Below are 25955 nucleotides of genomic sequence, written 5' to 3'. Positions count from 1 at the left end.
CATTCTTTTGAACTTCTATTTGCCACAAGTGCAAGTATCATTTAAAATCTTGGCATTTTTATTTGCACGGTCGGTATTTGACATGAGTAGAAAAAATAGGGGCATGAAAAATATAATGCATAAATCGTAAAATCTTGCTTCAAGAAATCCTAAACAAAATGATGTGCTTGAGAGAAAGAATATTGATATTTCAAGAATATGAAAATTAATATTTGGAAAAAATAATATTACAAATCAAATGTAATGTTGGATAAAAGTACAAATACACCTCATTGTGATGACATAAATGCATTATATTTTGATATGAACACAGCTACAATAAAATTCAAAAGTAAAAAAAAAAATTACACAACTCATCTTAATCTTAACCCATTCCTTTCACCATCATCTATCTTTTCTTTTCTTTTTTTCTTTCCCTTTCCCCTGTATTTACATCCCAGAAGAGGAGGTCCGGTTTATCCTTTGAGCACCCAATCTTTGACCAGCAGGTTTTGAACCTCGGCCTCGCCCAGCTGATAACGGCTTGGCCCTGGTGGTAGGTGGAGGAGCCGCAATGGCAGCCCAGGGGTCGTCATCATCAAGTGTTCCTGCTTTTTTTACGTTCAAAGGTTTTGATGTTGATTTTGGAGCAGAAGCAGCAATGGACCCCCACAAATCATCATCCTCATCTTTGGTCACATTCATTGTATTTTTTGGTCGCAAACTCGCAACTGAACAAGAAGAAAATCTCCCATTAGATATGCTTTCCTTTATTGTAATTATAAAATGGTTAGTGGCCTAACGGCACCAGACCTCTACTTTCCAAAGGGAAGTCATGGGTTTGAGCCTTAGTGGAGGCATGTGTGCGTGAGTACCAACTAGGAAGAAAAAAAAAAAATTATTGACAGTACGCAAAATATGCAAATGTGTTCCAAGTTGAAGAAGGTGGCCAAAAAATTCAATATATTCTGAGGCCACATGTCAGCTGAAACTTCAGACTTATATTTGTTCTCCCTCGCAAAAGAATTAGAATAAGCTTACATAGCGGCACCAACCATATGTTTAACCATGGACCAGACTAGGCAGTTGAACTGCTGGAGACCAGAGCCATCTATCAGTCTGGTTTTCAGACCGAAAAAACCCACATATAACTACACAGATGATACTGACAAGTATATGGGCTTACTGCGAAGTATTTGCTTCATCTAAACAAAGAACTTTTAATGCTTGCCTCTGTGCGTGCGCATCTGTCCCTGTGGACTAGGAATTAAATTTCTATATTGCTAATCATGGAACATTCAGTTGGTCCATACAGTGTCAACGAATTGCAAAATGTTACTATTTGGTGTGAACAACATGGGTCAGTAAGTAAAGGATAGTACCTTGTGGCTTCGGATGTGAGACAGGCCGCTTTTGTGCTGCTTGGATGTTTGTAAGAGCTGGAGATGGCTTTGGCTCCTCAAGTGGCTCAATATCATCCCACCCATCTTTGTCACTTTCATGCTCTTCATGAAGTCCATTTTCAAGTTCTCCCCAACCATCAGTTGATGTAGGCGACACAGGAGCTGGTTGATCAGCTATATCTGTGCTAGAACTTACCTTGACTAGCGTTGTACTTGCACCGTCTGTCACTATGGTTGTCACAGATTACATATTCCAATGTCAAAGATTGATCATTTGAATGAATGCCTCCACATGGGCATAGATTTGAGTAATTATCCAGAGAAAGTAACCAGTAGTAAAGAGTATCATCTAGCAGAATCAAATCATAAAATATATGGCTTGAAGAAAGAGAGTTCATAAATTGAATGATTTGATCTGCTTTTTCCCATTTTTAACTGTTATTATTCATGACATTTCATTTAGCAACTGGGTACCCACACTCTTTCTATTTCTCCCCCTTCCCCAAAAAAAGAAAAAAAGAAAAAAAAAATATTCCAAGTATTCCCTAAAATTTAGATCAAATAAATAAAAATTTAATTCATTCAGAACATTTCAATAAATCCCGAGATGCCTCTTAATGTCCTGACTTACGAATTACTCAAATTATTTCTGCGGTTCCAAACTATTACACACAACTACCAAGGGGATTGCATTTCCGTATTTTCTTAGCTTCCATGACTTAAAATTGCAAATCCAACATTAAATTCTCTATACACTTCTTAATTCTTACAAATTATAGTAGTCTTCAAGATGAAAAGTTCAAGAATGCTGAATTATTCATGACAACTTAGGCAAGAAAAAGAAGTTACATGAATGACCAAAATCATTTCTAAATTTTATTGCATCGGATAGTGGTGAACCATTTATAACAAGGGAAGTTTGCATCAAGCAATTGCCTTGTTACTATAATATGTATAATTCAATTTCTCTTGGGTCATTTCTTCTCTATATGCTTGTATAAACAAATGAAATATACCAATGTAATTTTTTTCAACATATTTCAGGTAGTGGAAACTTTCTGGGGTAAAGTATTTCAATAATATTATCAACACAAACTTCTTAAAAGTTCATCGAATTTCCCAGGTGATGAGTGCATTACTAAGGTTGACATGTCCCTTAAATGAGAAAAGAAGAAACCAAAAACCAAAAACCAAAATAGTGAACTCCATGCATTAATAGCTTTACAGCAGTCTCTTCAACAAGCAAATGGCAGCTAAAGGATAAACAATAGATGAATACATTTTTTTTTTTTTCCCTTCCTGAATAATAGATGAATACCTTCTTACCATGACTCTCTGATACTCCTTCCGTCCCATATTAGTTGTCAATCTTTGGTTTTCTAACTTTTTAAGGGGATATGCAATTAATGCATTGTCCCCTTTACAAATTACTAAGTTGTCCTTTAAACTTTAAATATATATAAAACACAAGTTGAAAGAATCTTGAAAATTGACAACTAATTTGGGACACCTAAAATGAAAAAATTGACAAATAATATGGGACAGAGGGAGTATATGTTAACAATAACATTTGGTTTGATCATTTCAACTAAATTTGTACATCCTCTTGCCAAAAGATGGTAATGCAAGGCAAATTGACCTCGGATTCAAACATAATTTACATTGCATTGAAACATAATGAGGAAAACCAAATTGATAAAGATGCATACCCAATCTGGCATTGTCAACATCAGAAGTAAGAGGTGTGGTGGAATTTGCCGAAGAAAGTGGAGTTTGTTCAGAAGGCTTGCCTTTAAGGGTCAAGGAACTCATGGCCCATCTGCATTGGAATCATGACGTTTGTTGTTAATCCCAAATTATTTGATTAAAAAATGTGGCAAATTTTATTTGGAGTAGACAATTTTAACACTACAAGTCCAGAACTATGTATCATTCAAAAGAATGAAAAATCAAGATGAGTTAACAACTCAAGCAAGTCTAAAACCACCTTAGATAAGTAATGAATTAATTAAAGAACTGTTTGTATATGGAAATTAAATATGTGCTATGAAATCTACAAGTTACAACAGTATCTGAATCATTTTTGTCATACCATATAACTCAACTACAAATCACCAAATGACAAAAAAAATAAAAATTAAACATAACGGAGGTCACTTTGGAATCCTAAAATGCACTTATATCACACGAGGGCTAAAATACAGATACTCTGTTCAAAGGTTACATGCAAAAAAATGAAATAACTTGAGTTCCATGGGATGTCCTAATGCTCCCCAACTCCACACCATGAACTTATATCAGATAGTCAAATTAATATACTTAAACCTTTATGATATACCTTGCAAAATAGATAGGAAATATGAAAGCTTTTTTGCATAGACAACAAAATAAGCTCCTCGATTATGATCAGGATAAATCTAGAATGGGAATGAAATAGAAGAACCAGAACACTAAGTCCTGGTATAGCTGGACTATGCACACACAACGTCTAGAAAGAGAGGAAAAAAGGAAACAAGTAATATATCGACCATAACTTTGTATGAGAGTTGCACAAGTGCGGAAGTTGTTTGAAAACCGTAAGATTCTCAGTATAAAGTTGATATAGACAAGGGAGTGAATAGGTCTATTTCACTCTTTTTCACTTGGTTGTTAATCTCAACTGACTTTTGATATTTATCAATCTCACAAGCAAATAAAAATTAAGAGAGAGAGAGAGAGAGCATAGAGCAGACAAACACTAAGATCCTAAATCATGTGGTTTCCCTAGATCTGTGGGGCCTTCCATTTTCCTATTTAGAGTTCATTGGGTTATGCTGTGGTATGTTAAGGAGTTGCTTGCTTGTTGGATTGGAGGTTGTGCTAGAAAGAGTTTACAAGCCGTTTGGCAGGCTCCACCAATTAATCTTATGTGGTGTCTTTGGAGGGAACAGGAACAAATTCCAAAATATTCCAGTTCGTCTGTCAAAGCAATTGATTTTGAAATCTGTGTATTTGTGTTTCTGGAAATTTCCGGAACTTACACTTATTTACATCTTATATGGAATTAGCATTAAATAGAAGGAGCTTAGTTTTGTAGCCCCTGTATACTCCACGTGGGTAGGTGCCCTTTTATTAGTTGGTATCCAGTTAAAACACCAGAATTTTTTTTTTCTTCCTCATATAAGTAATAATGTTCACCAGGAACATCAAGCCATGGTTTTTCTTGTAAATTTCACAAGCTACAGTGGAGAAAATACATTAAGCAAAGAAGAGAACTCCACGTCTCAAGGCAAAGGCATACAGCAAATAAAGTGGGAAGAGACAGAGTTTAGAATAGAATAGAAAGAATGAGAGTGACACATCAATCAAAATATTTTGCCAAATAAGAGAAGAAGCTAAACATGCCTCACTGAATGCTCTAAATAATAAGCTAATTTGTTTCCTAAAAACACAAAAAATGATACAATGTAGGTTAAAGAATAGATAATTACTAGAGGGAAGTTGTGAGAGATGCATATGCCACCACCTCTTTCTCTTCTAAAAGAGTTCCATTCAATCATATGTCCACTCATTAATCTCAACATCCTTATTCTACCTGCACTCATTTTTGTAAAAAAATTCCAAAAAATCCGACATTCTATAGAATTGAAGCAGTGATTGGGTAACATGAACTGCACCGTGATCATATTCATGCAGAGAGACATAGGAAGAGAAAAATGTGGGGAGTAGAACAGGAAGTGAAAGAAAATAGGGAAAGTAAATGACCCATTGAAAACTGTGATTTACTATTTAACTTTTTGTCCCTGTTATCATCAGTAGAGTGCTCGGGCCTTATTTCTTTGAAACAATGTGCTACTAGTGTAAACTGTAAAGCTTATGTCGCAGTTTCCAATGGCAAAACACCGTCATTGTTTTCAGTAAGGTAATTTTCTCCTCCTAATTTTTGGTGGACTACTTGGACAATATCAAAAGACAAGATGCTTCCAGTATAGCATACAATAGAAGAAAATGAAAATGTTTTGTATTGCTCAAATCACTTGAGCTCGCATCAACTTTACTCGAGTCAAATATTGCATATAATACCTATCCCTATTCTCATTAAGCTTGTATTCGAAAGGATTCTGGTTTCTAGTTCATCAAAGGGCTCATTCGACATTAGAAAATCACAAAAATTCCCATCCTGGATTAAAAATAGAAATTACATAAAATTTAGAAAGCATAATGGAAGAAAGATATAAATATTAAATCAACATAAACTGTCTCTTTTTTCTTTTTCTTTTTCTTTTTTCATACTTGAAGGGGAAATGAGAATATCAGTGCATGTAGTGGGAAGAAGAATAAAATGAACTAAGATACGAGAGTTCATAAGATCCGCACGTAAAATTAACTTACCCAAGTAAACTTGTATTTCCTGGCATTGATGGAATTCCAATGCTTGAATCACCAGTGGTATCCCCGGCATTTTTCTGTGAAGGACCGGAGAGGAAATGACTATATATAATTTAATCTTAGAGAACAAAGTAGGAATCAACTATCACCATAACAAATACTTACTAACCATATTTCCCTGAACTTTTAGTCATTTGAATAATAATTTGCCTTTACAGAACACAGAGATATTACTTCAATTTCAATACAAATTAAACATATGCTGCAGTTTCTTCACCACTGAGTCCAAACCAGTACTCACCTCAGATATATGAATGATTCATTGAGAAAAAAAGAAGGAAATGGATTAGGAAAAAAGAAACTCATCCATTCAACAGATACATGGTTCACATGATCCAAGTGGATTTCTTGAGCTGAAATAATTATCTTGCAATTAACAAGACAAGAAAGTCGTGCGACTCGTGCATAATAGATCTTGCGGAGTCATGTATTCTCCTCCAAAAATGCATGTTTTAGATATGATAAACATGTTATTCAAACCTACATGACATGACCACTAAGTTATTCAAGCCTACATGACATGACAACTAAACAGAAGATGTATTAGTTAAACTCGCGTGTATGCATGCAATATTAATGACATGACAACTAAACAGAAGATGTATTAGTTAAACTCGCGTGTATGCATGCAATATTGATGTTTAGCTCAGCTGTAGCAGCAGTTGTTACCAAGGAGGTAGATTTATGACTCCCAGAGCAGATACTCACCTTGGGACAGGTGCCAGAGGTGTATTGGTAGGGGTCCGATATGGTATGGTGAGATATAGCAGTAATGTTGCAACTTGATAAACCATGAGAAAAAAATGTTTCTTATTGCCAAACATTACCATTTACCAAACATTTCACCATACGGTGCTGAAAGCAAGAAGAATCTAAAATTCACCTTCTCATGGTACTGCTTCACTATTTGCAAAAACTGGTCAACTGCTTGAAATGACTTTGATCGAACATCACTGTACAATAGAAAGGAGAACAAATTAAAGTGCCATAGAAAGAATTACATATTAAAAGTTTCCAAATAAAGAATTACATAATAAAAGTTTCCAAATATTAAACTTATTATATTTATGCATTATAAAAGTATAAAACACGGAGAGTTCGAAATGCAGAAACCAAGCCAAATGGCACAATAAACAAACAAACATTACCTCTGATCTGCGCCCTCAACTTCAGCACGAATAAAACTTCAAAAATTAAAGGTCAAATTAAAATTTATGTGATTGCTCTGTAGTCTGTTCATGACCAACACATTTAAGGCATAAAATCTATTGGAGAGCAGAAGACCACTCAGACAAAGGTGCCTTGTAATGACTAGTCCCCTACCTTAACATCAGGCTTGCAATGGAGGGTAAATCAGTAGGCCAAGAAAGGGAGTGACATTTATGAAATTTAGTTGAGTGGAGTGTTGTGTTCGGCTCATAAAATTAGTGATAACAAAAAGTAAAGAAACCTTTAAATGATCACTCCCCTACCAGCATCAGATTTGCAACTGAGGGTAGAATCAGCAGACCAAGAAAGAAAGTGACATTCGAAAAATTTTGTTGTGTTCAGCTGATAAAATTACAGCATAAAAATACTCCACAGGGCATGCAGACGAAATCCCTGTCACAACTGAGCCACCTTGCTCCCTAGAATATACCCAAGTGACAAATAAATGGTACATGTACAAAATTGTACGAGTAAGATCAATCTTAATTCTTAAGCTATTGCACCCAATCAAAGGGAAAGATTAAGGACCTAGAAAACACTTAAATTTTCATTGCAACTGAATCTTAATATCATATTCATATGCTGCCAAATTTAAGATAGAGGAACACAGGAGTTTAGTGCCTTCCTTTCACTTACAAAAGCAACAACAAGAAGAATGCACCATTTTTGAAAGTTTGTGCACGCAATTAATTTATCATGTGCGTGTGTATATCTATATATGAAACTGTCTGTCACCGTTGATGAGATCCCCAAGCAATTCTCAACCAACATAAGCAATTCATTTCCATGATTATAACAACAGAACACTCTGTATCCTAGAAGCAGGAAGTGATACATCTGACAAGAAGGACAAGGACCCAACTGCTAACAGATCAAACCTTTAAGATAGAAGATATTGTCATTTTTTTAGAAGCATCCACCTTCTATTTCATTGGATAGCTCAAAAGGATAGTAGATAGTCTAAAATTTTGTAAATCAAATTATTCAACCGTGATACTCTTTGACCTAAGATTTACTCACAAGTCATAAGGACCAGTTGACTCTGGGTCCACACCACCATAAGTCCATCGGATGTCCAACTAAGTACTTAAGATTTATGCAGTTAAACTTGTCCAGGTATTCAGGGAAACAAAAACTGCCCAGGGGCTATCTTCAATAGACAAGAATCCCTAGACTGCCAAGTTGGCACCAGGTTACTGTTAGTCCAAAAGATTATATTTATGTGAAGTCATCATCTACCACTGAGATGTGGTGTGTTAGGTCACCCTTCAAAAACAAGGTGTCGAAGGAGGAGGTGCTGAAGGCTCTTAAGAGCTGTAATGGTGATAAGGCTCCAGACCCAGATGGCTTTAGTATTTTTGTTGGAGAGTTGGGAGGTGGTTAGGCACGAGGTTATGAGCACTTTTCATGAGTTTCATTCCACGGGGAGGTTTGAGAAATTGCTGAACGCATCCTTTATTGCCCTTATTCCTAAGAAGGGCAGTGCTTCTAACGTCAAGCATTTTAGACCAATCAGTCTGATCGGGTGTATTTATAAGCTCATTGCGAAAGTCCTTGCGTTTAGGCTAAGGGAGGTTCTTGATGGAGTCATTTCTGAGTCTTAGAATGCTTTCATTGGGCGTAGACAAATTCTGGACTCTGCTCTTATTGCCAGTAAATGCATGGATTCTAGACTTTGCAGTGGTGTTCCTAGTGTTCTTTGCAAGCTGGATATCAAGAAAGCCTATGATCATGTCTGCTGGAATTTCCTGTTTTATCTGTTAGAGAGGATGGGTTTTGGAGCGAGATGGAGGAAATGGATTGCTACATGTGTTTCCATTGTCAAATTTTCGGTGTTGGTTAACGGGTCTCCTACGGGGTTTTTCGATAGTTCTTGTGGCCTGAGGCAGGGGTACCCTATTTCCCCGTTCTTATTTATTATTGTTATGGAGGCCCTTAGTAGGTTGATGAGAAGGGCTGTGGATTTGGGGTTCATTAGGGGCTTCAAGATCGGCCCTGACTAGGTTCAGCAGATGGAGATCTCTCATCTACTTTTTGCGGATGAAACTATTGTTTTCTGCGAGGCAGAGGTGTCCCAGTTGCAGTATTTGAGATGTGTTTTGGTTTGTTTTCAGGCTGTCTCTGGTCTGAAAGTCAACGTGGGTAAGAGTGTGCTTGTCCCTATGGGGGAGGTTCAGGAAGTGGATTCTCTGGCTGTTGTTTTAGGATGTGGGACGCGACGTTTCCCTATTTCATACTTGGGTTTTCCGCTGGGAGACTTGGCCATGAGGGTGGGAAGTTGAGACCCGGTGATTGAGCGGGTTGAGAGAAGATTGGCTGGTTGGAAAAAGCAATATCTCTCCAAGGGTGGTAAAGTTACGTTAGTGAAGAGTGTTTTATCAAGCCTCCCAAAATACTTTCTTTCGCTTTTTCGGATTCCAGCCTCTATTGTTGGAAGACTGGAGATGCTCCAACGTAACTTCCTTTGGGGGGGTCCAGGGGAGGAGTTTAAGTATCATCTTGTCAAATGGGAGCAGGTTTGCAAGCCTTTTCAGTTGGGAGGTCTTGGGATTAGGAGACTGGCCCCTTTCAACAGTGCTCTCCTAGGCAAGTGGCTTTGGAGGTTCGGCAGTGAAAAACATAGATTATGGAGAAAGGTCATTTCTTGTCGTTTTGGGGAGGAGAGGGGGGTGGTCAGCTAGGCCTGTCAGGGTTGATAGTGGTGTGGGGGTGTGGAGGTCCATTGGGAAGGGGTGGGATGAATTCTCCAAACATGTTAGATTCAGAGTTCGGGATGGAAGATATGTCCGGTTTTGGGAGGATTCCTGGTGTGAGGATAGGCCTTTGGCTCTTTTGTTCCCAAGACTGTTCAGGATTGCTATTGACAAACATGCTATGATTGCTGACTGCTGTCGCCTTGATAGCGGGACGTTGTCTTGGGATGTGCGATTTCGACGATCTTTTCAGGATTGGGAGTTGGATGATGTCACTGGTTTGCTGGCCCTCTTATACAGACAGGAGTTGAATGGCACTGGTGCGGATTCCCTAATTTGGGTGCCTTCTATACAGGGGACGTTCTAGGTCCGGTCTTTCTTTGTGCGCCTCTCTGGTTTTCATGGTATTTCCTTCCCGTTGAAGACAGTGTGGCTTTCTAAGGCGCCTTTTAGGGTGGCCTTTTTTGTGTGGACTGCAGCTTGGAATAAGATTTTGACTTTGGACAATTTGAGGAAGAGAAGACACATCATTGTTAATCGGTGTTGTCTTTGCAAGTGTTATGGGGAGTCCGTGGATCACCTTCTGCTACATTGTTCTGTTGCCTATGATTGTTGGAGTCTTATGATTGGTTTGTTTGGCATCCATTAGGTCATCCCTCGGACTTCTCGAGAGTTGCTGGATATCTGGAGGGGCCGATGGGTGGGGACTCAGGCTAGAGACTTCTGGAGGGTGACCCCTTTTTGCGTTTGGTGGAGCCTTTGGAAAGAGCGGAATAGAAGATCTTTTGATAGGAAGGAGTCCTCCATTGGAGCGCTGAAATTTTCTATTATTTGTACCCTTTTTTGTTGGGGTTGGAGGAGAGACTTTTCTTCTTTTGAGGATATTGTGGACTTTTGAGCTCTTTGAGAACACAGGTTCCCTTTTTTTGTGCACAGCTTGGGACGCGTTCCCCTTTTGAACACTTTCTAATACATTTTACTTATCAAAAAAAAAAAAAAAACAAGGTGTCAAAGAACAAGTTGAAAAAGTGGTTTTATAAAAATTTCCAGCACAAATTTTGCCTAAGTAGCAAGACCTATACCAGTTATTATACTATATCTGTTGAAACTTCCAACTAAAAGTAGCACACAGCATAATATACCATCTCCTCTCTTTATTTATTAGGTAAGTACTCACACACACATTGCTCACATTGGGGGTCCCACCCCCCCCCCCCCCCCCCCCCCCCCCTCTGAGGTTATACCATTCGGCTAACAGCCCATTGATGACAGCACATACCATCTCTAAGACCACCGAGAAGGTTATTTGTTTAAATCAGTCAATCATTTATAAAGCTGTACAACATTCAATTAATCAAGTTATAGTTGAATCAAACGTAGGGAAAGAATCTACTCCATGTGGCTCTTTATCAACCCCCTTGCCAAGCAAGAATACCAAACAGAAGACTAGGAAAGGTTCTGATGTAGATCCCGAATTCAGGCTTAATCAATTAAAAAGTCAAATGATGGGCAATTGCATCAAGGGAGCAATACCAAGAAAAAAAGCAAAAAATAGATCATCTGAAGAGAAGATAACCTGTCAGGATCAATGGTAAGCACAACAACGTTTGGCAGAATCCGAGTTGCAATTTCAGTGATGTCATAATAGGAACTGGTGGCACATAAAGCCATAACACCTACCAAAATATTAATCTGATAATGTCAAACCAGGGGCGAGAGAGAGAGAGATGATATGACATGCAATGAATTCCTGGAACAAAAACATCACTAAATTCTAGTAAAAAATAAATAAACTAACAAAAGCGATGGATCTTACCAGCTCCTCGTGCAGGAGAAAATGTATCACGCAAAGCACGAACTGTAAATGCATTTATCAAAACTCTTTTCCGTGTCTGCATTGTCATTTCAGAAATCCATCAGTCACCATTTATATAGAAAGGACAAATCTTTTTTATATATATAATTTTTATTTTTATTTTTATTCTTTTATATCATATTCTTTGTGGTTTGGCAAATGAGGGACAATTCATATCAAAATATATTAATCATACGATCACTGGATAATGAATGTTTGTTATGCTACCAAATAACAAAAAATTAGCATCTGAAACAGAATTGTAGAGTAATTCGACATCAATGAATGGAAAAAATGCAAGCTAACTGCTACTAACCCCTTCATTAAGGTGAGTGGCGATATTCCCAAGTAGTATAGTGGTGTTCGTTCTAATTGCTGGTTCTTCATCAACCTGCATGACATACAGGTATGAAGAGAAAACTACAAAGCACAAACAATGAAAAACTAAAGAAAGAGAAACTTTCTAAAATCAAGTGAGATGTACTATCTGAACAAAAAAAAACAAAAAAGTAACTTTACATTGAAAGAAAAAGTCAATAAGTGAAAAATTAAAACTAATTCTAATATAGTTATATTAACAAATGAAGCAATGCCATACCTGAAGCTTTGAAAGATACTTCAACAAAGATCCTGCCATAGTGCGTTGAGAGAGCTGCAATTAAGTCAAACAAAATCTTTTAAAATAAAAATAGAAACAAAAAATATAAATATGTTCTAGCAAAATAAAGCAATCCAAAGTATCTTTTAACCAGTACATAATGAACATAGAGACAATCCCATGAACAATTCATGCAATCAAGATAAAAAAATATAAGACTGTTGATTATATCAATGCATATATTAAGAGGAAAACATACCAGCAGAAAGGTCAACTACAGTGTCAGCAATACTCTTTCAATTTTTTTTTAAAATTGTTATCAAATAAAGAACGTGTCTCAACAGAGCCTTAAATATTAACATAGGTGAGCTACCAAATCCTATTTCACCATTTGGCTTCAGGTAAGGCCATAGCCACTGCTAAACTATAGGTTGTTACGTCTTCTATTGCCTCCTCAACCTATGCTCTTTCTGGTATTTCTCTAGGTTAGAAATACGAGGCGTGTGTTGGCAATGTCCTACTCAAAATTCTGGTATGTGTCAAAATGTCATAAGTATATGACTAACCGTTGAAGACAATGCGGATAGGTAGAAGAAGAACATGGCTAGAAATCTGCATCCTCAATTACATATCTAGGGCACAGGTAAATTGACCTTGGAAAGACCTTGAATGACCAGCTTGATCTTGAAGAGGCCCAAAGTTTTGTTTCAAATGTCCTTTTGAAAAATGGTTTTTCAAAAATAAAGGATTTCAACATATTTTAAAACTGTACTAATGAAAAACAGAGAGCATTGATTGCTACCAAAAGAATAAGTGCACCTTAGGAGCTAGAATAAGCATGGACTTGAGCGTCAATTCCCGAAGAAATGCAGAAGTATCAGAGAACCCTGTAGCAACATGAGGGTAAACCTAGCAGAAAACAAGATCATACATGTTAGAATGTCCAAAGTCAATCATAAACATGTAGAATGTTATTAACTATCATGCCCAAAACAGGAATAGATTGGAACTTCCTCAATCTTAAGAAAGACAGCATAATCATTTAATCACGGACTGCATACTTGCTCATCAACAATTTGGGCTGACAGTGACTCTCCAAATTGATCAACATGCTGCAGGAGACCAACTCGAATAGCCCGGTCATTGGAGGCAAAAAGTTTAACAACTGTTGGTAGTATCTACAAATGAAAACAAGGGATTTTGCATTGATCAAGTTAAAGTAAAATAGTAATCATAAAAACATCCAGGAACCCAAAGAGGAGTGGAATGATTGGAATCAATTAGAAATGGAAACATAAAACAAGAAGGCCACCATGTGAATACTTAAAAGACCTTGGCGCTAAATTCTTCAGGTGGGAGCCAAGAACCCATCTTCAAAAGTGCAGTTAATGCAGGGGCAGCAGCAGAACCAAATTCTAAGGCGGAAGCTAATAAAGGAAGTAACTGCATAGACCAGAAGATAAACATAGTGAATTTGCCAAAAATTGAAATTGAACATTTTGCACAAGAAATTTAAGCACCTTTTTCAGCACAATTTGCCTCGGAAGCTGCTCTGCTAGATTGGGGAGCTTCCGGAAGAATGTATCCTTCTCAACGCTGTCCTTCAAGTTAAGAATTTCCATAAAATGTATGGTATCCACCAACTTATTTTGGAAATATTCTGCCAATCCATACTTGGGATATTTTAGTACAAACACAAGCAAAAGTATGGGAGAGAAAAGGTAATTGTTGGAAAAAACGAACCTGTGGTAGATAGATAAAAAAAAAAAAAAAAAAACACACATAAATAGCAAGAGGAAAATGAGCATATAAATTCATATGCTGCACTCAGTAAGACAATTTAAGTTGTTAATGCAGTTATTTATAACATAAAATATGTGTGAAGAGAAAAATTAAACGAATAGAACATGCGGCTATTATGTGGTTCAGCAACTAGGGACTAAATCCAAGGCACAAAGAGCCCAAAGGGCTACATATATTTCATTATAATCTCTCTTTTCATACACAATACAATGGTGGAGGCTCCTCTACATAGGAGAAGAAATTATGAGAATGGAAAGAGAGAGAAAATAGGAAACAAGGAGGATTTTTCCCCAGTGATTCCTCTAGCAACAGTAAATCGTCAATAATAGGAAACAACATAAATTACTGGAGGATTTTTCCGCCACTAATTCCTCCATTACATATTCAATAGAAGTCATTGCTTGGTGCAGTGTTACAAGCTCGGGCTGCCAATCCTGAGAATGCAGCTTCGAATATACTTTGTGCAAATAATGCACAAGATCATATCAGGATCCATCCGACCCTCCCAACACTTTTGATTAGAGGGAACTACACTAGGTCATGACCTTTACGAAGTTTAAACATTAAAAAAAAAAAATAGCAATCCATAGGTCATATTTCAGTGTCACAAACACACATATATTGCACAAAATAGTTGAAATTCAATTCAACAAAACCTTTTTCCAACTATTTCGGATTGGCTCCATGAATCCCTTTTTGCCATTCCACTCTTAAGGCACAAAACATTTGTGAGGAACAAATTCAATTACCAAGGTCACAACCATTGGACTCGATAAAATACCAAAGAGAATATTGAACCATAAAAACGAGTCCCAACACATTTTCAAGCATAAATTCTCCTATGTTTGGCAGCCAATATAGCTATAAATTGCAACAAAGCCAAGGAACTAGAAAATGTACCAAGGTCGACATGCATATTGTTGATTGATCACAGAGGTTCAGCCAAAACAGTAAGGTCATACTCACCTTCCAACATGCTGCATGCTTTCTCAATCTTTTAACAGGTCAGAATTTTAATTTACCATTTTCAAAAAGCTCTATCTGACCTGGAATTACTGAACCCTAATAAAACTAAACGAAAGACTGACTAGTATGACCCTTTGGTTCTTTAAAGGTGAGAAGGGACGGAAGCACATAATTAGGATAAGAAAACTGCTCCAATTACAAAAGAAATGGCAATGAAAAATATTTTCCTCACTATCGTCAGTAGCTAATCATCTTTAGCTAATCTATCAAGAATGAGGTTTCCTTCTGCCAAACCAGAAGGTCCATAAAAAGTTCTAATTCCAAAAAAGGGTAAGGCAGAAAACACAAGCACATCACTCTAACTTTAGTAGGCAACAAAAAGGTGCAACACAAAAAATGCACTATATCACCCTATCCCAAAGCATTCCAGGAAGTTAGTTAAACAATTAGTGTTCTTTGGTTCTTTCCACGTCCCATATGTAGAAAGACAGGATATAAACATTTAAATTTGACATCCAAAGAGGAACAAAGTCATATAGGGAGAAGAAAAGAGATAAATCATGGTTATGCTGCTTTGTTTCTATGTGATTATTCATAGATATAATTAAATTTTTATAATGACAAACAGAAAGAAGAACAATCATGCTTCCAAGTAAAGATTTTAATATATTATACTTCTACAATGCCAAGTGACTAGAAAACAACAGACACCCAGCTACAATACTTAGAAGAAAAAAAATCCAGCCAAATGATCTTTAACAATTCATGTGCTACACAGGCAAAATCATGTCTCCATGAAATTTCCTGAGAAGAATTCTGCCCAACTTGGTACAAAAAATGGCTATATGCCTATATGTATTTACTTCTGTAGCTGTATGGCATACTAATAAAAACTGCAGTCACCTAACAAACAACAGAAATAGATAACCTCCTCAAATTCCATGTAATGATTGTATTAACATATTATAGAGACCAATCCCAGCTCATTTACCCTGGATATTAATGGCTACCATGGTAGACCATCAAATGAAGAAAATTCTCTACAGTGAAATGAATTCCTAAGATAAAGAATTCTTCACAAATATTTACTTAAATAGACTGAGAAATAAGTAGATTTATTTACCCAAAAAAAAAAAAAGAAGAAGTAGATTTAACTCACCGCTATTTTCTATAAGTTTAGATGAGTTCATCCTGCGAGCCGGCATGGAACTCAAGAGCCGCTGATAATCTGGAAGTAGAGACTGTGAGACCAAAAAAACATAAAAGTAAGATTAAAATGGATGTTTCAGATAACTGGAAGTTAAAGCAACCCAAGACAGAAACAAGTGTGTGAACATTCACTAACTAAAAATTACAGTCTTTAGAGGGGTAAAAGGTAATGGAAGTGAATTTAGAAACAGAACTTGTCGAGGGATCAGTAAGCAGTCACAGATTCATCCTCATGATAACAGGCTGACCTTTGGTATGGAAGCGGTGTTACGCAGCTCCTCGGTCTTGCTCAGTTTCATACCAGAGAAAAGTTCATAAATTAGACAGCCTAACAATTAGAAGAAAAATCAGATTGCAAAATATATAATATAAACATAAATTATGCTAAAAGATTAAATAACAAAATGTCAACCAACAGTCCGCAAAACTAGAAGACTCGTATAAGATCGCCAAACAGAAGTCCAGCTCAATTGTTCACCATGTAAACTTTCATTTCCATGATAACGTTCTTAAAATTCCCATTTAATTTTTTCCATACAAGCAATGGATCAACTGGTTGTGCACATACAAAAGCACCTCCAAGGTAAAGATCATCAATGAAACCCAGTAAATGGAACAGACGTGCCATTCTTAGCAAAATACTAGAAACGAATCAAATATCCCATAAATAATGGCAGGTAGGAATTTATAAAGATGTGAAGGTCTTTCTTCAGAATAAGGCCAATGAAATTAAAATTCAAATGTAAATAAGAGTAAAAGAATAAAATATGTCCACAACAACAGGAACATAAATTACACTTATGTAACAACAACTATACAGACATACATCGAAGGGGAAATGCTCAGATCAAATGCAGCTTCTTGAATGCATATATGCGTTCAAGGACAGATAAATTATATACTGTGCCCATGGGTAGGCCAGTGAAATACTTACCCAAACCCCAAGAATCAATAGCCCAAGGTGGAGATTTTCTGATGACTGCCCAGTCAGACTTTAACAATTCCGTCGGTTTGTATTGTGAACCAATAAGCCATTCATATTGCTGGATGGAAGAAAAATAAAACGTGTAAGAAACCAAACCTATATTCAACTAAAAGTTGTAAATTTAGTCATCCTGAAAACAATTCCACCACGAACCAAAGACCCTAAGAGACTAAGCAAAAGCAAACCTCAATCAAACAGTCAACAAAACAACAAACTATAATTCAGTAAGGTAAGTATGCATATTCCACAGTATATGCTGAAGAAAAAAATTGTTATAGACCGGTCCAGAATGAAACATTACTACTACTAAAAAAAATTTAAAAAATTTCATTCATTGGTGCATTTCAAAAAGCAGGGAGTAGCTTTAAAGTTTATGTAGAATCACTCCAACAAAGTTTCAATTTAATGCTACACGCATACGTAGTTTTTCCATTGTATAATTTTTATCAACCACTACGGTTGCTTGGGCTAGAAATTCATGAAAATGTATCAACATCAGAAGTTTAAAAAATAAAAAAATAAAAATACGACCATTGGATCATATCTGAAGAGATGGATTACCAGCATTGGTCCTGTAGATGCTTCATTATTCCCATCAAACTCAGACAGAACATCAAAAGCGTGGAGCTTCCAGTCCAAAGTTTGAGTAACAACAACACTGGCCATGCAAACGTTACCATGAACCTGTCAATTGTCATAGGCAAAACCAGTCAAATTTATTATTAAAAAAAAAAAAAAAAATCAACAAATATTCTCTCCCAATGCATGTGAGAGAGAGAGAAAAGTTTATTTTTCCTTTGTCTGTGCACAAGCGTTTTTTTTTTTTTTGGGTTGGGGGTGGGGATAACAAAAAAGGAGAAATTAGGATTCCAAAGTCATCTTCACTAGAAGACAAAAATATTAAAATTAGAGAAACAATTAAAAGTGACATTGCCCCCAAACTTGGAGCATTGATCATGGCTCCCATCATGAAATCACCAACTTCTTTAAAACTTGCACTAGGCAGTGTTGCCAATTTGGTACACAAGAAGACAAGCCAAGCCACCAGTGCTCAAATCCTTTATTTCCTCTAACCGATTGGAAGAAATTACATTTATAGTGCGCATGCACATCCAAGTATATATGTCGGATGAGTCTATGACTATAGACATCTATTTCTAACTGTAACATTCATAATCTTTTCCTTCACTCATGACAGTTAATTTTAAAAAATTCACTTATGCAAAAGAAAATACTTACAGACTTCAATTGAAAATACTTACAAGTTTACAGTCATTATTTAAAAAGCTCACTGCTTTAGCTATGCGGCTCAGTCCCCATGCATAGTACTCATCCCTGCCATCAACAGAAGGTATAACAAATTCAGCATTAACCATCTCCACAAACTTATAGATGGTTTAAAATGCAAGGAACCTACAATCGATTCATATGAAAGAAACTTTAGACGACAGAAAGAAGGGAACCGTAGGACAGAACATTTTGCATGAACGAGCACTCACTAAGAGTTGAACTATTTTATAACTACAGAATGATTCATATGTAAATGTATACTGAAGAAGTTTCCAAAGGATATTATTCTATGTGCATGGACTTCAATAATTCTTCAGCCGGTGATGAATCATAGGACTAGAACCCTAAGTTCTAATATAAAGGCGCAAGGCCCGTGATCTAAACCTAGAGCAGGGTTGAATAGGTCTTGTTGGTTGGATAAACTAATTTTAACTACTTTTTGAATTTAACTGAAATAAATAACTGAATTTGATTCAAACTAAAACCAAACAATTAACTCTATTCAATCCATCAATCAATAATCAATCATGCAATAATGAAACTTAAAGCAGTAAAGTATAAAAAGAAGGGAAAAAAAGATTTTTTTTCATGAAAACCCAATCAGAAAAGACCACGGGACCTAGTCCAAGCAAACCGAATCCACTGTAAGAAAAAGATATAACCACCTACGTAAAAAATTTCCCAACCCCAAAAAACCACTAGTTGCCTCGACACAAATCGATCTACCAAACTCTTCCCGAGTCTCCAGGCACACGATCCACTTGTCAACAAACTTCACTCCACGAATTTTCTTCTTTTAACCAGTGATTTAGTCTCACCCACAAGCCGTTCAATTCAATATCTATTGAATAGATTAAAGTTGGTGTTGAACTCAACATAATAGCTCCACAGTGATGATGCCAACACACTTAAATTACACTCACGAAACTAAATGCAGACAATGAATGTAAAAAGGGAATACTGGACTCTAGAAATTAAAAAGAAAATGCTTTCTACATTTTCTAGATAGGTATATCACTGGTGTGTAGCCTGCCAAAGAGTTATGTATATATATAGGCAAGATAAAGGTATTTAGAGAGTAGGGTTTTCAGTGTTTTTATTTGAAAAAGGAAACTCAATATCTGAACAACTCAATCAATCGAGGAGATGGTTGACTGGTTGACACAACTCCAGAGAGTTCTGATCGATCAAACTTCTAGAAAATTTTCCAATAAGGAAGTTTCCAAAACATTTTTACATGCATGTTAAATAGGATTTTCTGAATCAAATCATTATAATTAGATATTTTAATGAAGAAATGCATGAACCCTACTTTTGGTGAGTGCATGGAGGTGTTAAATTACCTTATTACCCTTGGTGGAAAAGATTACGCATTTACCCTGGAATGTAGCTTCAACTCCATCTTTGACAATGAGCGATAGATAACAACCAACACTAACTAGCTTTTGAAATTTCTAAGAAACAAAATTACAAACTCTAGTTTTGATCAATGAAATTTGCCAACCTCAATCCTATTGACCTAACACCCAGGATCACATGTGATGAATAAACATTATATAATACTAATGTAGCGGCACATCATAGCACTAGCATCAGCAAAGGAAAAATCAATCTAGCAGAATAGATTTCATATACCTTTGTGTTCCTTCCAATCCTAATTCCTTGATCTTTTCTGACAGTGGCAAAACAGGCTCGGTGACAATATAGATAGTGACCTTTGTAGAGGTTCCATCAGAAGTTTCAACCTCTGTGCTGTAAAGAAATGATAAAATATTTGGATGTCTCACCTGAAAGGAGCAAAAACAACTTCTTATTAGCATATACAGAATCAAAACAATTCAAATGGAAAGCAATACTAGAAAAGCCCTGAATAAAGATTATTCTGCAAGATTATAGAACCCATAGAAAAATTTTATAAAAGAAGGAATACATATGGATCTTAAACACTGAACATTGGTTCTCAAGCCCAATATCTGAAGAGTGGAAAATGTTAAATACAGATTCCTCAACTGCAGGTAAGTGATTATCAAAAAATACTGATAGATAATTCAAAAAAATGGAGAAAAAATGCTTATGGAGCCAATAAACAAAGTTTCAAATAAGTTGAGGAAATCACTTGCATCCCAATCTCATATCAAAACTGAGTTCTCAAGAGCCATAACTGGAATCATGATCTTGTTTAGGTGCAACCCCGTTCATAAAAAGGATCCTAAATTGCAGAATGTCAGAATAAAAAAGAAATTAAATATTTGGTGCTTTTGAATCTCCTGTTTTGACGTTTCTCTTGTACGCTTTCAAAAATGTATCATCATCTAGGTAGCATGCAGCAACCGGATGTTTCTATGAATAAAACAACCTAAGTTTTAACTAGATAGATTAACAGGATAGATGCAGCCAAATACAAAGCTTCAAGGGAAAATTTACAAGTTTGAATCCCAATTTCCAAGATATGTGAATTTCTGAAAGAACAAAAATCAACTAGTGCTGTTGATAGTGTGAGCTCAGGAAGGTAATTTTACACTAACAATGAACTGTTCTCTCAACTTCTCTGAGGCAAAATGACTGTTTGATACATATAATTGTATATATTGTAACTGTGATCAAATGATAATGTAATCTTTATTAGAAGAGTGAAAGTGAAGTTAAAATTATCAGGAATTGCATAAACGGACACAACCACCAGTGAAACACAAAAGGGGAAGATGGATAAATCAAAAGATCCACACTCAAGCTACAATCTGGTTGTCTCGCCTCATTTGTAGGCAATAGAATCTAAGCCCAAAATTATGAAAAATCAATTCCATCTAATAAAGATAATAACCATGCAATGATAGAAGCTATCCCTTTCGTGCTATATTCGTTTTTTTATATGAACTTCCTAGAAATGCATTGGCTAAACCCCAAGGGGTTGGCCTAGTTGGAAAAGACTTGGGCCCTGGTGCCTCATGAAGCATCAGGTCTTAGGATCGATTCCTGCTAGGTGCAAACAATTCCTTGGAGGGGGGGGTGAGCACCAACTAGGAAAAAAAAAAAAAAATTAATGCATTGGCTATCTCAAATAATTACTAAAAAATGTTACATGCAATGAAATCTCTGATATGGCCAAAATGACTAAAAACAATTTACTGAAATTGAGTCGGAGCAATGCAATATGAGTCTGAAGATGGGACATATCCATGTTGCATCAAACAACATAGATAAAGAGTTAGAGAAATGGAAGTACATATCAGTAAGTTTAACAGGCTGAGAAAAGCCTGCCATTGCTTTCCTAGATTTCCAATTCTATAGCCATTGATAACTTACCGTTCGAAGACGCTTGACGCCATTACGACCAGCAGCTAAATGTCCATCATTGGCATTACTTCCTGAAAGAGAAAATATTGACACCAAAGACCCGTCATCCTGGAAAAACAAACCAATAATCAGAAGCCAATTAAGTTCACAAATAGAATGGAGAGGTGGAGGAAGAACACTGCAGGGCATCTTTATCAAGCCTAAGTTTCAAGAGTTTAATCATATTTGGTTAAAAAAATCACGTGGTGGCACAATAGAATTCAAGATGACACATTTAAGTCCAAAGTGATGCACCAAATGTGCTACTTGGTAGAAATATAACTCACTGCAGATAAATAATACAATGGATCGTTATGATTGAGGCCCCACATTGGTGCCATTGAATGCTTATCCAAAGTAAATGTAGGACTCAGTTCACAGAAAGGAAGAGAAGCTCCACGGTTGGTAGAGAGAGTTTCCCTTGCCAAACGGGCGGGAGACATTAACTACTCAGCCAACGTGTAAATGTATTTCCAATCTCTAACATGGAATTTTGCAATTGCAGTGGTTAGTCCATAGAGATTAAGCAGCAAGGGTACATTTGGATGACCCCATGTGTGAAATTGTATGCCCTGGAAGCCAACTTTCTTTGTAAAAAATTTAGTAATTGTGATTCACTAATAAGAAAACTTATTTCATACATTGCATAATTATTTAATATGTTTGCTTAATATCATCAAACTCCTCAATTTACAATTAGGTTACATATGATTTAGTTAAATGGATAAGATTCATGTATGAAAAGATCTAAGTTCACTGGTTTCTGGAGACTTAATATGATTGTAACCAGTGATGATTTGGTAGGTTACTCATGTTTCCTAAATCCGATTGGAGCCAGGATTAGAAAACCTTATTGATCCCCTCCTTAAACCTACTCACACCCTCTTTTATATATTAGGGGTGTGTGTGTGTGTGTGTGTGTAGAGAGAGAGAGGAGAACTTGATAACTGTCTTCAAATTACATAAAAAAAATTAGAGCAAGAGTCTTAAGGTATTCTAACCACCACCAAATAAGGGTCAGACATGTGGCAAGATTTTCAAGGCTTTGGAATTCCAGATTGATATGTTAGGGAACGACTTTTTATTTATTTATAAAGATGTTGGGGAACAACGTTACTTTCATGCTACATTTATTTTTGGTGATAGAGATCAAAAAGTTGAGAAGTGAAGGACAGAGAAAGAAAAAGAATCATTAGAGAAAAAAATCTATATTGAATAACTTAAGGAACAAGGGGGTGTAAGCCAACAACTCACTTCATAGAGCGCGAAACCCAATGAACAAGTTGAAATCACAAGCAGAGAGAGCCTGTTTTCTCATAAAAGTAGAAATCATGCAAATTCACGTCCAATGATAAATGATGGTAAAGTATGTCACGCAATGATGAAAATTATCTCTAACCCAGAGTCACTCAGGAATGCCAATTGCAAACAGACACTGCATTTCCATGAAAGTTTTGTCTTTTTTTTTTTTTGTTTGATAAGTCCATGAAAGTTTGTCTTTAAAAGGATAAATACAGCAAAGGATCCAACTACGAATATTGAATTGTCGAGTTTCAGCAATTAATAAAAGAAAATTATTCATCATCATCTTTGCCTTAGTCCCATATGAATGGGGTCAGCCACATGATTTCTCTCTCAATCTTTTCTATTACATGTCATTTAACCTACCATACTTAACCTTTTAAAGTCATTTTTAATAACCTCATCCCATGTTATTTTTAGTCGCCCTATCTATCTCTTACCTTCTATTATAACTAGTATACCTCGTTTGACCACTCATCCATCTCAACATTCTCATTTCCGCTATATGAAGCGTTGTTCTTGTTTCTTTTTTAAAGCCCAATACTCCGTTCAATACAACATAGTTGGTCTACTAAAGATCCTATAAAAAATTTCTTTTAGCCTATGTTTTATCCTTTTATCATGTAAAATTCCACTAACTTGTCTCCATTTTGTCCAACCGGCTCCAATCCTACTAGTTATATTGCTATTTATCTCTCCGTACTTTTGTAATCTTGATCCTACATAAGGAAAGTGGTTGTTTTGAATAATTGTTTGGTTTTGAAGTGTTCCCATTACATTATCAATGTTTGAATCTTTACTAAATTTACATTCCATATACAATAAAAGAAAAGTATTCCCTTCACCATTATAAGTTATGCAAACATGTTATGGTTCTCAGTTATTTGTAAACATTACAGGTCCAAGACCATCCGCTAAATTCCTATAAGTCCGCAACAAAATAAGCTAATAAACTTCCAAAATATAAACAATGGTAATCTCAGTCCGAACAATGCTGAACTCAGAAAGGCCAAATCCAGGAAACGCACTTGTTTCCTGGAATATCATTTATCAGTTACTCGATAAGATTCGAACCTCAACAACCCGATAATAACCAATTCAATCAAATGTAACCGAAATTAACCCCAATCTACTATTTGACGATGTACACTAACTAATTGAGGATCAAACTCATAATCATTTTCCTAATTTACAAAAGCTATGAGCTTGCTCGCTTAGAGTCCCATGATTCTACGAAATTAAAAGAAATCAACCCTAACTAAAAATCACGATAACAAATTAAACAATCGAAGGATTGTGCAAACGATATATGTATCAGGTCACATGTACGTAATATATATATATATAAACACACACTATATGTGTGTATAGAGAGAGAGGAGTGTGAATGACCTTGGAGGTGCCGCGATGGTGAGTCCAAGAGCCCCAGCCGGAGGAGTAAGGTTCTCCGATGTTGTAGGGTAGATCTTTAGGTCCCGAACCAGATCCGGCGACGACGCCTTTCAAGAATCTAAACATTTCTTTCGATCAACAACTCACAACTCTGTCTCTTGGCTTGGGATGACAGAGAGAAAGAAGAGAGATGAACGTTGTTGTTGTTGGTTCGATGATTCGATCTGTGTCTTGGTGAAAGACGGTGCGATACAGAAGCGCAAGAGGAAGCGGAGCGAAAATAATGGGCTTCTTGATTCGGTACTTCGCGATATTGAGAACAAATGCTTCTACACCGTTAATCAGCGGTATATAAAGACGACGTTGTAACCGCGACGATCAAAAATCCCTCTGCCGGTCCATCAATCAAAGCGTTATTTGCAAGCAAATACGGAGTAAACTTTAGTTAGATCATGCAAAAATTGTTTCCCGGCTGCTTCAAGTCGTTGGATCGAATGGTATAAAAAAAACAAAATTTAAGTCACACATAGTAATATTATCAGCAGGAACTTCAACGGATCGGGATGAAATACTATTTAGAAGAATTATGCCGGCTCAATTTAACTTGGAGTCTTAAGCAAATAAATAAAAAGTGTCTTTTTCAATAATATAAATAAAATTAGTCACAGCTCAAAAATAAGAATGTGCATGTACACACAAATTTATAATAACAAAAGTTAATAAAATTAAAAAATGATTAAAGAAAAAGAATCATTAAACCTTATTTAGAAAACCCAAATCCAATACTTCTACAAATTTTTCAATAGAATAAAAATGTGTTCATAACAATTATAAACTTGTAATGAGAGTGGGAGGAGAAGACTTTTTAAAAAATAAAAATAAAAAATAAACTGTTGGTGTAACTTATTCAAAAATGTTTTTAGTACTAGTGTAAAAAACGTGAATGAGAGAGAGAGAGAAACAAAAATTTTTGAGCCTAATATTAAAATTTTGTATTGGTTAGGATTTATTGTAAAACGTGAATGAGAGTAAAAAAAGGGAGAGTAAAAAAAGGCATATAAGGATGTAAATTTTTAGGGGCGAATATTAAATTTATGTATCAATTAGTGGTCAACAAAACGATAGAGGAGGAAAAAAAAAAAAAATTAGGATATAAATATTTGAGTCCTAATATAAAATCTAAATGAATGAGGAGGGAGAGAAGAGAGAAAAGAGAAAAAATAAGTTATTTTAGGATATAAATATTAGAGGCCTAATATAAAATCGAAACGAGTTGGGGAGAGACAAAAAAAAAAAATTTATTTTAGGATATAAATCTTTGAGGCCTAATATAATTTTTTTTTTTTTTTATTTATTAGAATTTAACAATATTAGAAAATAATTATAGTATAACTTAATATAAGAAAATTTTAAAATTTTGGGGCCTTCGGAAGGGGCCTTAGGCGACCGCCGTCCCTTTCAAAATAAAACAATATTTGTGAAGTATGTGTGTTCAATAGTGATTAAAATC

General features: G+C 35.9%; 1 protein-coding gene across 1 annotated transcript; it reads right to left on the bottom strand.

The window, feature by feature from the left end:
• Nucleotides 1-167: 167 nt before the first annotated feature.
• Nucleotides 168-24781, bottom strand: LOC132270713 (uncharacterized). Its single transcript, XM_059771905.1, has 21 exons — nt 24446-24781; nt 21722-21820; nt 20054-20205; nt 18391-18463; nt 17690-17812; nt 17078-17186; nt 16392-16471; nt 16094-16175; nt 13686-13825; nt 13498-13608; nt 13227-13343; nt 12985-13074; nt 12166-12219; nt 11884-11958; nt 11529-11604; nt 11289-11388; nt 6694-6763; nt 5754-5827; nt 3092-3201; nt 1362-1610; nt 168-710 (listed from the first exon to the last, which is right to left on the bottom strand). Exons 1-21 carry the CDS (start codon nt 24569-24571, stop codon nt 430-432), a joined length of 2391 nt encoding a protein of 796 aa, XP_059627888.1. The 5' UTR covers nt 24572-24781; the 3' UTR covers nt 168-429.
• Nucleotides 24782-25955: the final 1174 nt, after the last annotated feature.

Source organism: Cornus florida, unplaced genomic scaffold (genome assembly GCF_030987335.1).
Source record: "Cornus florida cultivar Cherokee Brave unplaced genomic scaffold, ASM3098733v1 CherokeeBrave_3.0.0_Hap2_Chr08, whole genome shotgun sequence".
Classification (NCBI taxonomy): domain Eukaryota; kingdom Viridiplantae; phylum Streptophyta; class Magnoliopsida; order Cornales; family Cornaceae; genus Cornus; species Cornus florida.
Note: the sequence above shows the minus strand (reverse complement) of the source record. Positions and strands in the feature narration are given on the sequence as shown.

Excerpts from the sequence above, each read along its gene's own strand:
- LOC132270713 (XM_059771905.1), bottom strand. The coding sequence starts at position 24,571 with ATGTTTAGATTCTTGAAAGGCGTCGTCGCCGGATCTGGTTCGGGACCT. Across the intron at positions 16,176-16,391 it reads ACACCGCTTCCATACCAAAG|TCTCTACTTCCAGATTATCA; the intron begins GTCAGCCTGTTA and ends TTGGTCTCACAG. Across the intron at positions 13,075-13,226 it reads CCCAAATTGTTGATGAGCAA|GTTTACCCTCATGTTGCTAC; the intron begins GTATGCAGTCCG and ends GTTTTCTGCTAG.